Source organism: Lepidochelys kempii, chromosome 27 (genome assembly GCF_965140265.1).
Source record: "Lepidochelys kempii isolate rLepKem1 chromosome 27, rLepKem1.hap2, whole genome shotgun sequence".
NCBI classification, from domain to species: Eukaryota; Metazoa; Chordata; order Testudines; family Cheloniidae; genus Lepidochelys; species Lepidochelys kempii.
Window position 1 is genome coordinate 3,479,332 of NC_133282.1, and position 15,703 is coordinate 3,495,034.

A 15,703-nucleotide genomic window follows, 5' to 3' on the forward strand; every position below is an offset into this window, starting at 1 on the left:
ACCAATGTCGAATAGAGGGGGACGATCATGTCCCTCGATCTGCTCGCTATGCCCCTACTTATACATCCCAAAATGCCATTGGCCTTCTTGGCAACAAGGGCACACTGCTGGCTCATATCCAGCTTCTCGTTCACTGTCACCCCTAGGTCCTTTTCCGCAGAACTGCTGCCTAGCCATTCGGTCCCTAGTCTGTAGCGGTGCATTGGGTTCTTCCGTCCTAAGTGCAGGACCCTGCACTTATCCTTATTGAACCTCATCAGATTTCTTTTGGCCCAATCATCCAATTTGTCTAGGTCCCTCTGTATCCTATCAATGCCCTCCAGCATATCTACCACTCCTCCCAGTTTAGTATCATCCGCAAATTTGCTGAGAGTGCAATCCACACCATCCTCCAGATCATTTATGAAGATATTGAACAAAACCGGCCCCAGGACTGACCCCTGGGGCACTCCACTTGACACCGGCTGCCAACTAGACATGGAGCCATTGATCACTACCTGTTGAGCCCAACAATCTAGCCAACTTTTTACCCACCTTATAGTGCATTCATCCAGCCCGTACTTCCTTAACTTGCTGACAAGAATACTGTGGGAGACCGTGTCAAAAGCTGTACTGCTCTCCCAGCAGATATCAGGAAAATTAAAGTCACCCATGAGAACCAGGGCATGCGATCTAGTAGCTTCCGCGAGCTGCCGGAAGAAAGCCTCATCCACCTCATCCCCCTGGTCCAGTGGTCTATAGTAGACTCCCACCGCTACATCACTCCTGTTGCTCACACTTCTAAACTTAATCCAGAGACACTCAGGTTTTTCTGCAGTATCGTACCGGAGCTCTGAGCAGTCATACTGCTCCCTTACATACAGTGCTACTCCCCCACCTTTTCTGCCCTGCCTGTCCTTCATGAACAGTTTATAACCATCCACGACAGTACTCCAGTCATGTGAGTTATCCCACCAAGTCTCTGTTATTCCAATCAAGTCATAATTCCTTGACATCACCAGGACCTCCAGTTCTCCCTGCTTGTTTCCAAGGCTTTGTTTATATTCGTATATAAGCACTTGAGATAACCTGCTGATCACCCCTCATTCTCAGTATGAGGCAGGAGCCCTCCCCTCACAGACAATTTCTTAAATTGTCATTCTCATCCTTTATCTTGTTCTTTTATTAAGTCTCTCAGGGAGTTACCCCAGGCTGGCTTTAATCACACCTATCCTGTCCCCATTGATAGGTGCCTGTCTCATCTTTAGAATCTTTGTACTCTGAAACCTATCTTTAGAGTCGTCAATCTGCCCTCCTCTGACATTTCAATAGGGGCATGTTGCAGCCTCCTGGCGCCCTTGCATCTGTCTCCGGTTTCTCCCTGGAACATCTGGTTTAGTGATGGCCTTCACACTTATCTCTTAATACACATTCCTCATTGACATACAAAACAGAATTAATTTACACAGAACATTTTGAACAGGAATATCAAATTGCAATTCAAAAGAAAAACAATCACAGCATTCTTTTACTTATTTTAAAATGCTAAACCTACAACAAAGCGGTGACCCTCAAAGGTCTATTGCTGCCTTGAAATCAGTCCAAACGTAAAGAAATTCTGGCTGATGCATCTCTACCAATGGCACATTAGACCATTCCTTTCTGCTACTCAAAAAGGGTGGCTGGCAGGATATGGTCAAATCATACATCAATACATTTGATACATGCTACATTATTATCTTATTCTTTATCCTTCATTCTAGATTATAGAAACTACAAACATAAAATCCTACTAATACAAAGCCAACCTGCGTAACTCATTGCCAGGAGATGTTGTGAAGGCCCAAAGCATAATTGAGTTTAAAAAATGTCAGTTCATGGAGGATATGTCCCTCAATGGCTATTAGCCAAAATGGTCAGGGACACAAGCCCATGCTCTGGTTGTCCCTAAACCTCTGACTGCCAGAAGCTGGGAGTGGGTGACAGGGGATGGATCACTTGATAAATTGCCCTGTTCTGTTCATTCCCTCTGAAGCATCTGGCATTGGCCTCTGTCAGAGACAGGATGGCCTAGCTGAGCCATTGGTCTGACCCAGTATGGCCATTCTTATGTGATGATGTTCTTCTGTTCTTATCCAACTAAGTATGATTGACTCATGTGAACAAGAGAAGCAGGATTTAGCATTTTTACTGCACTCAGATAAGTCCAAAATGACTAAACTATAAGGACTTAATTATGGAAAGGACCTCAACCTAATCTCCATGTTTGAGGGGAGGGGGGTGGGTTTGTGACATGCATAATCATGACCCTAATTGAACGCAGACTTGTGCTTAGCCGTCTTGGCCTTGATTTTAGCTAGGTCTCAACCTGGCCTCCAAAACTGGGTGCAGGCAGAAAGCTAGGAAACTTAAAGTGTGCAGCTGCGAGCACAAAGAGGTGAGCACGTAATTCTAGGCCCACCATTTGGCTGGCAGTGTTGGGTATGTCTACAGTGCAATTAGACGCCCACGGCTGGCCTGTGCCAGCTGATGGGCTCACAGGGCTCAGGGGCTGTTTAATTGCAGTGTAGACATTCGGGCTCAGGCTGCAGCCCAAGCTCTGGGACCCTGCTATCTCGCAGTGTCTTAGAGCCCAGGCTCCAGCCTGAGCCCAAACATCAGCATCACAATTAAACAGCCTCCTAGTCTGAGCCCTGCGAGCCTGCATCAGCCCGCCGTGGGTGTCTAACTGCAGTGTAGACATACCCTTAGAGGCCACATTTGCAAATATATCTGGTCTGGGACTCCTGATGGTCACCTTATCCCAGCCTCTAGATGGCACCAAGTTATATGTAAATTCAAACTACCTGGCTATTTGCCCCAATATGAGCCGGATGTTGGGCCCACACCCTGAGCACACATAACCCTATGTTTTGATAAGGTAGAAGCACGCCAAGAGCTCAGGTTCAATGGGGGAGGCTGCCTCGCTGGCACAGCGCAGAACCCTTTGGGCAAGGGCGGCTGCAACCTTGTCCAATGGATCCTAACATTCCCTGGGCAAAGACCCAGGAGAGTCTCCTGGCGTCATAGGAGTAACCAGATCGAAGATGCTATGAGGATATTTCATCAGGACAAGAAGACTCTTGTGCCCTGGCTTCTTTCACCACCTGCCAAGGCAGAGGGGACCTAATGCCAGCTAAAACCTATTTGTTTTACTCACATGAGTAGTCCTTCCTCAGCCAAAATACAACAACGGGAGGGAGCCCTCTGTGAACTCCCTACCAGACAAAGGGTTAAAAGCAAAACCAAACAGCAACTCCCCTAAGCCCCGGCACAGGAATAGGATTACTGGGGTTTGCATCTTCCCTCAGTTCCACAATGTGGGAGTCAAATGGGCATGTGCCCACTCCCCAAATGGCTAACAGCTTTGAATGGATGCCAAGGCCTATGACAGGGCCAGCAGGCTTGCTGGTGGGGGATCTGCGGAGGCAATGAAAGTCACTTTTATTCCAGGATAATCAATGCACTTCCCAAGCAGAGTAATTAATCTGGAATGTGATCTCTTTATCTGGTCTAGAGTCTCCACCACGCCAACCGTTATTCTGGAGTGGTTTATTCTCCTCTTGCTGTTCCAGTCAGTTTCACCATGTAGATAGGTCCTTAAAGGATCGGCGTTTTACCTCAACAGATGGAAACATTGGCATGGCGACTGGGACAAACTGATCCCCAATGTATATTTGGACATGAAATGGGTCCAAAGCAAATGCCAGATCTAAGCACTCCTGTACTTTGGGACAGTTTTGGGCTCCAGAGATGAATTCTGAGGCTTGATCCCATAACTAGTTTGGCTGTCACACGAGGGGAATAAATATTTTCACATCTCAAGGGCCTCTCCATTTTTTTGTTGAGGAACTGTCTGTTATTGAGTGTCCGGGGAGGTTGACGTGTTCTCCGACTGGTTTTTGAATGTTATAATTCTTGACAGCTGATTTGTGTCCATTTATTCTTTTGCATAGAGACTGTCTAGTTTGGACACTCAATAACAGGCTTAAAAGTGGCAATTCTTCAACAAAAAAACTTCAAAAACAGACTTCAATGAGAAACTGCAGAACTGGAATTAATTTGCAAACTGGACACCATCAAATTAGGCCTGAATAAAGACTGGGAGTGGCTGGGTCACTACAAAAACTAAAAACTAATTTCCCCATGCTAATTTCCCCCTACTGTTACTCACACCTTCTTGTCAACTGTTTGATATGGGCCACCCTGATTACCACTACAAAAGTGATTTTTCCTCCTGTTGATAATAGCCCACTTTAATTGAATTGTCTCGTTAGAACTGACCCCCCACTTAGTAAGGCAACTCCCATCTTTTCATGTACTGTGTATATCTATCTTCCTACTGTATTTTCCACTCCATGAATCTGATGAAGTGGGTTTCAGCCCATGAAAGCTTATGCCCAAATAAATTTGTGTCTCTAAGGTACCACAAGTACTCCTCGTTGTTTTTGCTGATACAGACCAACACGGCTACCACTCTGAAACCTGTTCTTTTGTGTGATCTAGCACATCAAAAGGACCATTTGTGGGCACAGAGTGATTCAAAACCTCAGGGCAACAGACCTCATTACATGGCGTGGGGCTATTGTGTCAGGGTGTGTGCTGGTGTCTGGCGGGGTCAGGAAAGAACTGACAGGCTTTGTGAATAAGGGATTTTCCAGTTCACTGGCAATTCTGAAAACTCAGGAAAAAAACGTTTTAGGACTAATCGAAAATGACATTTTTTGAAATTTTTGGTGAACTGAATAGTCAAAAAAAATCATTTCTGATTTTTTGTTTTAACAAAATCTAAATGGTTTGATTTTGACCATTTTAAAATGTTTTAAATTGTTATATAAACCTAAGGAAATTTGTAAACAAAAAGTTTTGAACTGAAAAATTGAAGCATTTCATTTTAAAAATGTTGAAACAAAATGTTTTCATTTTTTTTATTTTTTGTTTCATTTTTTATCTGAAACCATTTGCAAAACACTTTGGTGTTGCCAAATCTGCATTTTGTGCCAGAAAAAAAAGTGTTGACAGAAACATTTCACCCTGCTTTATTTCCAGCCCTTTGGATAATAGCATTGCACCGCGGATGGGTGAATTTTTATGGGAAGGGGTCTTGCCTTACACTGAAATCCAGGTTTTCTTATGGGACGCATGAACTCCATAGCAACATTAGAACATTATCGATGATTAACAAATTAATAACTACACCAATAATAATGTCTCCCTCCTCAGGGTTGAAGACAATTGTTGGAGCTTTGGTACAGTCCGTGAAGAAGCTCTCTGACGTCATGATTCTCACCGTCTTCTGTCTGAGTGTTTTTGCACTGGTTGGCCTTCAGTTGTTCATGGGGAACCTTCGGCAAAAATGCATCAGGTGGCCACCCCCTATAAACGACACTTTGCAAGAGGACATCTTCGGAATGGACAATGACATGTTCGCTAACTCAACTCTCTCCAGCAACACAACTGGGTTGAGTAATGGGACTTTTGACTGGGATTCGTACATCAGCGATGAAGGTAAATACTTATGTGCCTTCTCTCTGCTCTTAAAATGTACCCAAGTAAACAACCTGATTGACTCCTTGCTACCATTCAGAGCCCCTCTCTTTAGCCAATCAACATCCAGGACTGTCCACCATCCTTGGAAAATTTCATACCATGTGACTAAGCCAATGACAAATCAAAATTGGCCACAAACATCAAAAGCTGGAGGTGGAATCCAAAAACAATAAATGAATATTTTTGTCCAAAACAAGAAAATGAGAAAATCAAAATGTTTTGGCAAAAAAGAAAATGTTTAAAACAAAAGGGCAGAACCCTTTATTGAATAAGGAGCCACACACCAAGGGTGGAGAAAGAATTCTGAAACTGCTTCCGTATCCAGGGTCCTTCTACAGTGCAGGCACAGTTATACAAGAGGCAGAACCAGCTGCTAGTTAGCCTGTTGCTGCCAAGTAATGCTGCAGCGGGATGGGTATTGTCTGGAGTGTTTCACATCTTGTTTAGAGCCCTCAGCAGAACTCAGTGGCAAGTCATGTTACATGCTGACTGAGGTGCTTTATTCCAACGGCATAAGTGGCTGTGAGGTTAACCACAGGAAGGCTCCTTAGCAGGGGAGTTAACGTCAATATCCTCGAATGACTGAGATCTATACAAACAGCAGTGACACATTCTGGCCATGCATTCAGGTTAACAGCTGCTCACACCAGAACAACACATCCTGGCCTGAAATGCCATATAGGGGGTGGCTTTTCAACACTCCACTGGTTAGTTAAATAAAAGCATGGGGTCTGGGAAGGAATAACCGATTGAGATGCACAGAACAGGCTCCAGATAGGTCCCTCCAGGCCATTCAGAGGGCAAAGTCCGAATCAGGTAACACCCAAGGTGGGGTACTCATTGCTTCTCTATGCAGGTGTCTCAGGCTGCTGATCCTCACCCGCCAGAAGGGCCTGACCCCAGGGCAGGTTCCCCATGTCAGTAAATGAAATGAAATTCCCTCTTTGCTGCGTCTCAGCAGCTGCTGTGGTTCTCATGTGAGTGGGTCACTGGCAACATCAAAGAGGAATGAGTTTGATGCATTCCTGGTCTCGGCACCCTTTGGGGTTGGCTGTCTTAGGAAGGTGTGGGCTGACTGGGATGGGAGCATCTGGGAAAAGGAACTTGTAGTGGGCTCAGTTTGGTGCTGGCCTGAGAGTGCTTGTTATTTTCCACAGTTTCCCAGCAGGGCATGTGCAAAAATTCACTCAGCTGAAAACCCGCAGAGCCATGACACTGGCCTTTCTCCAGTCTTTTCAGTCCCTTTCTATGAACGTTCACACCAGTGAGCTTTGGTTTGCATGAAAGGGAATGTTAACACATGTTCACACAAGCATTCACGCTGGCCACTGTCACTGGCTGTCTCTAGAGCTGTCACTGGGTTGGGAGTCAGCCAGTCGGGCAAGTGAAACAAAACTGTGTGACTAAGGTCACCTGTGCAAATTAGCACATTATGAATAGCAAATATAGGAAGCAATAGCTGTGGTGAATGCTTTGTGCTGGGACACAATCCAATTAGCCATTTGTTGAAAAATTGCAAAGATAAACAAACGTGTGCAAAGCAATGTCTGCAATTCTCACTTCTTGCTTTTTTCCTGAATTGCAAAGGGAATTTCTACTTTCTGGAGGGCTCACTGGATGCTCTGCTCTGCGGGAACAGCAGCGATGCTGGGTGAGTGGGGTCTGTTCTGACTGGCACAAACAGACCTGGGCGGCCCCTGGGGAGGGAAAGAGGCCAGCCGTGGCTTAGTCTGAGGATAGCACTCAGCCGGACCAGCCAACGAGAAGTGACTGGTGTGAGTTTTGCGAAGAGGGTTGTGGGCACAAATGCCCATTGTACGTCTGGGCGCAAATCTTTTGGGAATTGTGAAGGGAACCCTCTGCTCCCATCTTCTTTGCTCTCACGCAGACCGTTCAGAGACCTTCCTTTTGTAGACACCACCATGTAGTTTACTGACAGTGCTTCACCTTGCCCAGCCATCCTATGTACAGAGTCATTCAGCTTGACTAGCCCTTCTCCAGAGGGATGGGGGATGAGAAAAAGTCTCTCCACACAGAGATCTCCCTGCATCAGGCCCCAGCTACCCTTGTATCTCTCCCTCTTCTGCTTTCCCACCCCCTTGCACTTCCTTCCTGGGCTCTTTTACCCAGGCTCCTTGTTAATGGGCTAATTAGCTCATTATCTACCCGGCCCCAATCTGATCTGGTCGTCAGGAGCTCCTCTTCTTAATGACAGGTTTCAGAGTAGCAGCCGTGTTAGTCTGTATCCGCAAAAAGAAAAGGAGTACTTGTGGCACCTTAGAGACTAACCAATTTATTTGAGCATAAGCTTTCCCGAGAGCTGTAGCTCAGGAAAGCTTATGCTCAAATAAATTGGTTAGTCTCTAAGGTGCCACAAGTCCTCCTCTCCTTAACGAGGCCCTCTCCGGGGCCTCATTGGCTAAACAGTGACCAGAGTGCTGGCTTGGTTGCTGACTCCTCACGGGGATGGAGCCAGCTGCGCCCCCACTGCCAGGGGGATGCCCTCTTTACTGGGAGGGAAAAGGAGTCTGACGTATTTGTACCTCTCCCTGAGAAATGACCCTGTGGGAGGTTCTGCTGGGAGTGCCTGGGGGCTAATTCCTGAGGGGTCCTCTGGGATGACTCTGCTTCTGTATCTGAAGAACTATAGGCCAAACTGCAGGTCTCTGCTCATCCTGTTCACCCTCCCTGCAGGTGCACCTGGTTGGTGAATGCAGATCCCCCAGGGCAGCGCAGGAAATGATACACAGACTGGGGGGTGGGAAATATGATGGGGAGAAAGGGGAACCCCAGATGCAAGCTAGATAGGCAGTTGCAGCCTCCTTCTGCCTCCTGCCATTGGTGCTGGAGAACACCTCCGCCCTGTCGCTCCCCAGAGGTTCTTCTAGACAGCTTAGCCTCAGGCCTGTTCCAAGCACAGGCTTTTCGCTTTATAATATACTGAGATTGACAAACTGTTTTTGTGGGGAGGGGCAATGGGTGTGAATTCTAGCCTTAGAAGAGCTGGATGTTTGCTCTACCCACGCAGCCCCGGCTGTGTCAAGTCTCCTATCTTTCCCCGACTGGCTGTTGTGAAATGACTCAAATGGACTAGTAGCCACCTCCTAAGAGCTGGAGCTGAGGTTTTCAGCCCTAGGTGCCTAAAGTGAGGGTCTGTGCCCAGAGCCCCACAAGGCCTGATTGTCAGGAAGTGTTGAGCACCTGCCCTGTGAAAACCAAGCCCCTTGGGGGCGCCTTACATTGAGCACCCCTAAGATGATGCACCCCAAATCACTAGTCACTTGCGAAAATCTTGGTCATAAATCTTGACTAGATACCTAAGTAAGTGGCCACATTTTCAAACGTCCTGTCTACCCAGCAGCTCCCAGGAAGTCAGTAGAAAGAGCTGAGTTCTCAACACTTGACAATCCGGCCACTCTGCGTATGACTACACTGCAATAAACCACCCACAGCTGGCCAGGCCAGCTGAGTCTGGCTCGGGATGCGGGGCTAGGACATTGCAGGGTAGATATTTGGGTCCGAGCTGAAGCCCGGGCTCTGGGAGGTACTGCCCCCAGCACGGAGCCGCTGGCAGTGCAGGATGACCTGGTCAGCTGGCATGGCGACTTGCTGGCCCCAGAGTCCAACATGGGAACTGAGGGGAGCCAGCAGCGTTGCCGAAGAAGGCCAACAGAGTGACTCTGCTGACAAAACCGGCCCCAGAGGAGGCTCTGCCGCAGGAGCAGCTGCAGCACATCCTGGGGCTGAGCAGAGAGGAGCTTTTTGAGGCTCCCCTCCACCCTGGAGAAATGGCCGCTGCAGAACTGGCCTCAGAAAGTGAAGAGGCAGAAGCCGCTGGTAAGTTTCTGGCTCCATTTTTGTGTTTATTAAAATAGGAATTAGAAATGGGAGGGATTTCCAGACCATGAACCAATGCAAGCCCTGGGTAACACCCTGTATCCGCTAATGGCCGATACCATGCCAGCACATTGGCATCCCCCACCTCCCTCCCACCATATGGAATTCAACATGGAACTCAGGTAATACAAACAGGAAAGCAAGCAATGAAAAGTGAAGTTTTACTAGAAAAGTGCATGTTTTCTGAGGACATTCTGGTTTGTTAAAAATAACAACCTTAAACTGCCTTCCATGTATGCACACTGCTTGACCCCACCCCACCGGCGTGACCAGCCACCCAAAGAGTGAACTGGGGCTCGGGGGCAGTTGAAATGTAATCCATTTTCAAATCTCACCCATTTCTGTTAAATGCAACCCATGCCATCCATGGATGACAAAATCATTTCTCCCAGATACGACTGGAGGTTTGAATTCAGTCCAGAAATGTGCCGGGGGGGTGATGTAAGGGGGATGGCAGTGCAGGTCTGGGTGTTTGCATGCAGTCATAACAGGCTATGTTGGAAGCCTTGGGGAAGCACTGAGCCATGTGTATGCTAACACAGCATCCTGTTCATTCCCTCGTTACTTTTGACCCAATCCTGGGTGCTGATAGCTGCTAACTTTTCCCATAGCAGGAACTCCAGATAGGCAGTCCCATTTCGGGAAAGGCATATATTCCAGGGCCTCCGTGGTAGCTGAGCTGCCCATTCCACTCACATGTGTGCTGTTCAGTCGCTATACGTTTGAATACTTTGGTAGCTTCCGTGGTGCTTTCCCACCGGCAGCTTGGAACAACACTCTTGGCCAGCTGGGCGCCACGGGTACTATTGTGTTCTCCAAAATGTGGCATGCTTGAAATGAAGCCAAGGCTTCTGTAGTATGATGTGGCCACTGACCTCCCCCAGAGCCCCAGGTGGATTGCAGTTTTTAGAAAAAAAACCAGCTGTGTTTTAACTCCCCATTCTCCGTGCACATCTCTTGCTGCGATTAACCCGGCTGTGTCCAGGGCAGCTCCAGCTACCCGAAGCATCCGTCTCCCCATGAGCTGAAGTTCAGTAACATTTTATGTCTTTGACATTCCAAGAGGATTTTTTCTGTGCTCCTGCACTGAGCTGTGGACCTCCAGAGCTCACCCTCACTACAGCAGAGGCCCAGTTCACCATACCTTCACAGGCCGCTCCATGGTGAACATATAGTTCAAGTTCTGGACAGGACCAACATGTAGGTCCAGGACTAAAGACAGAGGGACCTGCGGCTAGAGGAAGGCAGGCCATGAGGCAAAAGGAAAAGTTCAGGCTGGCTGCACAGCTTAAGGACAGGGTTGCAGCACGGTAGCACTTGCTCCGTGGTTCCTGGAAGAGGCCCGGTGGCTGAGGGAGAAGGACTGAGCTCAGCAGAAAGAGCTGTTTGAGCAGCAGCTATCATTAATGGACACAAGAGTCCCAGCTTCCACTGCATTGCCCAACCCACTATCTGCACCCCACCTCGGTACCCCATGCTGCAATCCAGAAACATCTGGGACAGCTCCATGGCTGGGTGGCCCATGCAATCGGACCCTATCAGCCACTGGACAGGGCAAGTGTGCCCCATGCAGCCCTCCAGGCTGAACTCCTCCCTGTGGATGCTGCCCTGGCACCAAGTGTGCAGCAAAAGAGGAAGGAAGGGAAAGGAGAGCGGGGACCCAGGGGACATGCAACAGTTGGGGCTTTCTGTCTGGAGGATGGTTTCACTGTTTGCACTTTGTTCCTGGTTTTTTCAAAGGTTTTGGTGCTACTCGTGTTTTGGGGTCCTCATGGCAGCTGCTCTTTTCTAATAAATGTTTAATAATAAAGGGTTTTATTTTGTTAAGAAATGTTCTGACCATCCTGCATCCCATCCCATAATGTGTATTTCAAATAATGAAGGTAACCACATGATCAGGGGACAGTTGGGCAGTTGTATGCAAACGCTATTTCCCAACACAGTTATCTACATCAATCTGTACATCGATCAGCTATGTACATCAATCCATACTGGGAATCCACACCCCCCACTTCCTCTGTCACAAGCGATCACGTCATTCATAAGTACAATGCATGGCAATGACCCCCTAAGGCAATCCACCCCAACTTCACCACGTTCATACAGGTGCTGTTCTCCCTCTTCCCTTGGTCCAGGCAAGCCCATCACGCAGGCGCACGCAGCATCCCTGACTTCTGGTGCCCAGGTACATCCAGCACCAGCACTTTCTGGTTGGTCTGTAAACACCTCCAATGGGAGTTCAATCTGCCAAAAGTGCATTCAACGCCGGATGAGCGAGTCATTCAACCTCCTCTTGCCAGGGCCTCCAAGGTCAGGGGACAGTCTGATTAGACAAGGCAAAAGGGCGCACATGGGGTCCTCAAGAAAACAGGGGAGACAGTAGCTCCACTTATGACAATGTCATTTGGTGGGAATAGTGTCCCAGCCTGTCCTTGAATGTAGCCCCCCCATAGGCGGAAAACCCTGGTATCACAACCTGCCTAGTGCAGCCCACGCTGGCAGCCATACATTGGAATCTGTGGTCCACTTGGGCCTGCATACCAATGGAGAAGTACCCTTTGCCGTTCAAGTCCTCGTGCTTCTTGAGGACAAACTGTGGGCCCATGAGTCTCGTCAACGGCCCTGGTGCAGTCTGGAAACCCCATTCTCTCAAAGTCAGCAATAACTTCACGTTGGGAGTAAGCCACACGCCTGACTGCCTCAGAAACCTCTCCCACCACGTTACCCCCAGTCGACGTGCCAACACCAAGCAGGTTAGTAATGGCCCTATAGCAGTCTGGTGAAGCCAGCTTCCAGACAGGTATAATAACCCGCTTCTGGGCTGGCGTGGCCTGCCTCATGCATGTCTTTATGCTGGAGGGTCGGGGCAGGCTGCTTACAAACTGCATGGTGATGTGATCCCATCAGTCCGTGTTTGTGGCCCTGTTCCAGCAGCAGCTACGCCAAGAGTTGTGAGCAGCATCAGCCACGTCTGTGTCCTCCTCCTGCTCCATCGTTAGCTCTTTGGTGGGCCAGAAAATGCTGCCGGGACATCCACTGGAGTCTCATGGAAGTTCTGACCTTTTCCTGATACAGGAGTGACAGTGCAAGCAAGACAAGTTCTGCAAATGCATCTCCTCTGTGTTGCTGGCTTCAGTTGCTGGGACCTTGCAGATTGAAATGTCAAGTCAGCAGGATCTGTTGGTGGCTGTTCAAACTTCCTGTAATGGCCGGGGTGGACAGTCAAGTTTTTCCACACAGAGTTAGAGCCGCCACATTTTGGGAGGGAACTAGGGAGTCTGAGGCAGTGGTGGATTAGCCACTGGGCCAACAGGGCCTGTGCTCAGGGGCCCCGGCCATTGGGCTGGCCCAGAAAAATGGGCTCCCCCGCGTCTGATCCACCTGCCCAACACCCCTGCTGATCCACACCGTGCCCCAAACCCAGGCATGTCAGGTGGGGGGGTGGGGCAAGCCCCTGCCCCCTGACTCCATTTCCCCGGCACCCAGTTTTGAAAGTCTTGGCTTAATTGTCTGCAAATGTGTATTGCTCTGTGTGTGTGTGTGAGAGAGAGAGAGAGACAGACAGACAGACAGACAGACAGACAGAACCAAGTACTTTTAAGATACAGAACTCTTGCCTCTTACTTTTAAACTCCAGCAAACCAGCTGCCTCCAGTATACCACCAGCATCAGGCCTGTACATCGTACATGGTGGGGTAAACACAGGGGGTCTCCTTAGCATTCACACGCATTAGCTCTTCTGTATCACGTGATAGTCCAGGGTTGCCTATTCAATAAGGATCTGACTCTGAACTGAATGCTTCTCCATCTGGCCTTGAGTCACCCCTGTGCCAGCCCACTTGCTTCATTGGGGTTGCGCAGGTAAAACTGGGCCGTTCGCACCTTGCACCCTCCTCAAGTTTCTGAACATAAAACTCAATTCACTTTTGCCCTGGCTTACCTTCCCTGTGCCAGGCTGGGGCTGAATTTAGCACTAACACACCCTCTTCTCTCTGCTCCCACTGGCAGGAAGTGCCCTGAAGGATACATGTGTATGAAAGCAGGAAGGAATCCGAACTATGGCTACACCAGCTATGATACATTTAGCTGGGCTTTCCTTTCTCTCTTCCGCCTCATGACTCAGGACTATTGGGAGAATCTCTTCCAGCTGGTGAGCCCTTTCTTCCCTTTTATCTGGGTTTTCCCACTGGCAAAGGCAATAGCTTGCATTCGATTGCACGTCCCCCTACACGTGGCAGGGGTCCTTTGAATTAAAGGTCATTGTGGTTTTTTTTTGATTTCCTCTTGTTTTTTGTGTGGTGATGGAGGGTCCAGCCCATCTGTGGGCTGGGAAATCTAAAACGTGCCTCTGGTCACTTGGTCACTCAGTGTAAAGCACGTGGGAGCTTGTTGCTTATTGATATTCATCCGAAAGCATCTGGGCTGGAAGGGAGCACCCGGCTGAGTGCAATGGGGCATATTTTCCATGGAGCTGGGCCTGATGTAACCAGTCCACACGATACAGTTGACAACAGACATAATCACAATCCCCTAAATAAGTCCCTCCCAGGCACATTGGGAGCTAGAACTGCAACCTTTGCCCTTAGTTGCAAGGACAGGGGCTGGCGCTGAAGGAGGACTCACAGCTGGTGGGAATAGCAGGTCCTCTATCTTCTCTGTTGGGGCATCACTAGAGGGCAAGATCACACAGGTATACTCACGTTCTAAGGCCTGCCAGTTTGTATCCGTACTGAGAGTCTGAGACCTCTCAGGGCCAGGGGCATTTGGATGAGCCTGTTGTGATGATCAGAGTCTGCTGTCCAGATCCAGGTTCGGCTTCTCAGCCCCTCAGGAGCGTGAGGATCTGTGGTTTTCATTCCCGGCAATCCCTCAGGCTCCTCTGCTGGGTGGAAGCACCATGCATGCCATCCCAGTGCGCACGCCGGAGGAGAGCCCTGTTGTGCTGACGCCTCTGGGGACTGTAGTATAACTCACAACCCACTGACACTCACCACAGCACGAGCAATGAGGGGAAGGCTAGATGGGAGTAAGGCCCTCTCAGTTATGTGAGGAGAAGGTGACTCAAAGCCACACCCATCACTGGGAAGAGGCACTAAGGTAGCCTAGCAATTAGAGAGTAAATAGACTAGTGGTCTGACCATCTGTGATGGAATGTGCCTCTTCTTTCCACAGACCCTTCGCGCCGCTGGGAAAACATACATGATCTTCTTTGTGGTGGTTATATTCCTTGGTTCCTTCTACCTCATCAACCTGATCCTGGCTGTTGTAGCAATGGCCTACGCCGAGCAAAACGATGCTACCATGCTGGAGGAGCAGCAGAGAGAGGCAGAGTTTCAGCAGCTCCTGGAACAGCTGAAGAAGCATCAGGAGGAACAAGAGAAACTGGTCAGTCCTATGGCAGCCTGGCTGCCATGGGGATTGGGAGCACTAAGAATGTAGGGCCGGAGTCTAGGTCTGTACTGAAGCTGGGTGCGAGCCGCTCGGACCAGGTCGACAGGGCAGGGCTGAAACTAGTGCCAGAGTGGACACTGCATCTCGGGTTGCCAAGTGTAGGGGGTTGGGTGGGAAGGATCAAAGTAAGGGGGCACCGAGGGGAGAAGCCCACTGGGCAGAAGAGCGAGGTCAGCCAGTGGCAGTGGTAGGGAGGGGTGGGATTACAGGGAACTAACAGCCAATGTCAGCCCAGAAAGTGAGACAAGAGATCCAGGCTGCGGGGTCCTCCACTGAAGCTAAGGAGCCCCCCGCATGACAGAGGACGCGGTGCAAATGTGGATCAGAAGAAGCCTGGCAGTTCTGTGTGGCCATTCCCTGCCGGAGCTGGGAGGAGCTTGCAGGGCTGGGCTGAAGTCCCCAAGCCCTCATGCCTCCTTTCTCAAAGCAGCCAGTGCCAGCCAGACCTGAAGGAGGTAAATTAGAGATGTCCAGTCCCACCTCCTCCCACCTCCCCATTGGACCCACCCCTGGGCACCAGGCCCAGCAGCCTCAGGTTCCTGCCCACATCGTGAGTAGCAGCTGGGAAGGGCCTTCACAGCCTTCTGGCACCATCCTTCACTCCGCTCTGTAATGCAGCCTCTCGGGCTCCAATCCTGGGCTGGGGGTTGCCAATTTTGGTTGGATATGTTCCTGGAGGTTTCATCACATGACATAATCTTTCATTAAAGATTCATCTTTAATTTCTGGAGACTCCAGGACAATCCCAGAGGGTTGGCAACCTTACTGGCTGCACTGTGGCTGCTCT

The 15,703-nt window shown here is 49.2% G+C and overlaps 1 protein-coding gene across 1 annotated transcript in view; it reads left to right on the top strand.

The window, feature by feature from the left end:
* SCN4A (sodium voltage-gated channel alpha subunit 4) overlaps nt 1–15,703 on the top strand; it is a 108,376-nt gene that overhangs the window by 22,538 nt on the left and 70,135 nt on the right. Inside the window, exons 6-9 of the mRNA XM_073326359.1 lie at nt 5,242–5,526; nt 7,156–7,219; nt 13,474–13,615; nt 14,638–14,850. Coding sequence (XP_073182460.1) covers nt 5,242–5,526; nt 7,156–7,219; nt 13,474–13,615; nt 14,638–14,850 — 704 coding nt within the window. The remainder of the gene's footprint in view (nt 1–5,241; nt 5,527–7,155; nt 7,220–13,473; nt 13,616–14,637; nt 14,851–15,703) is intronic.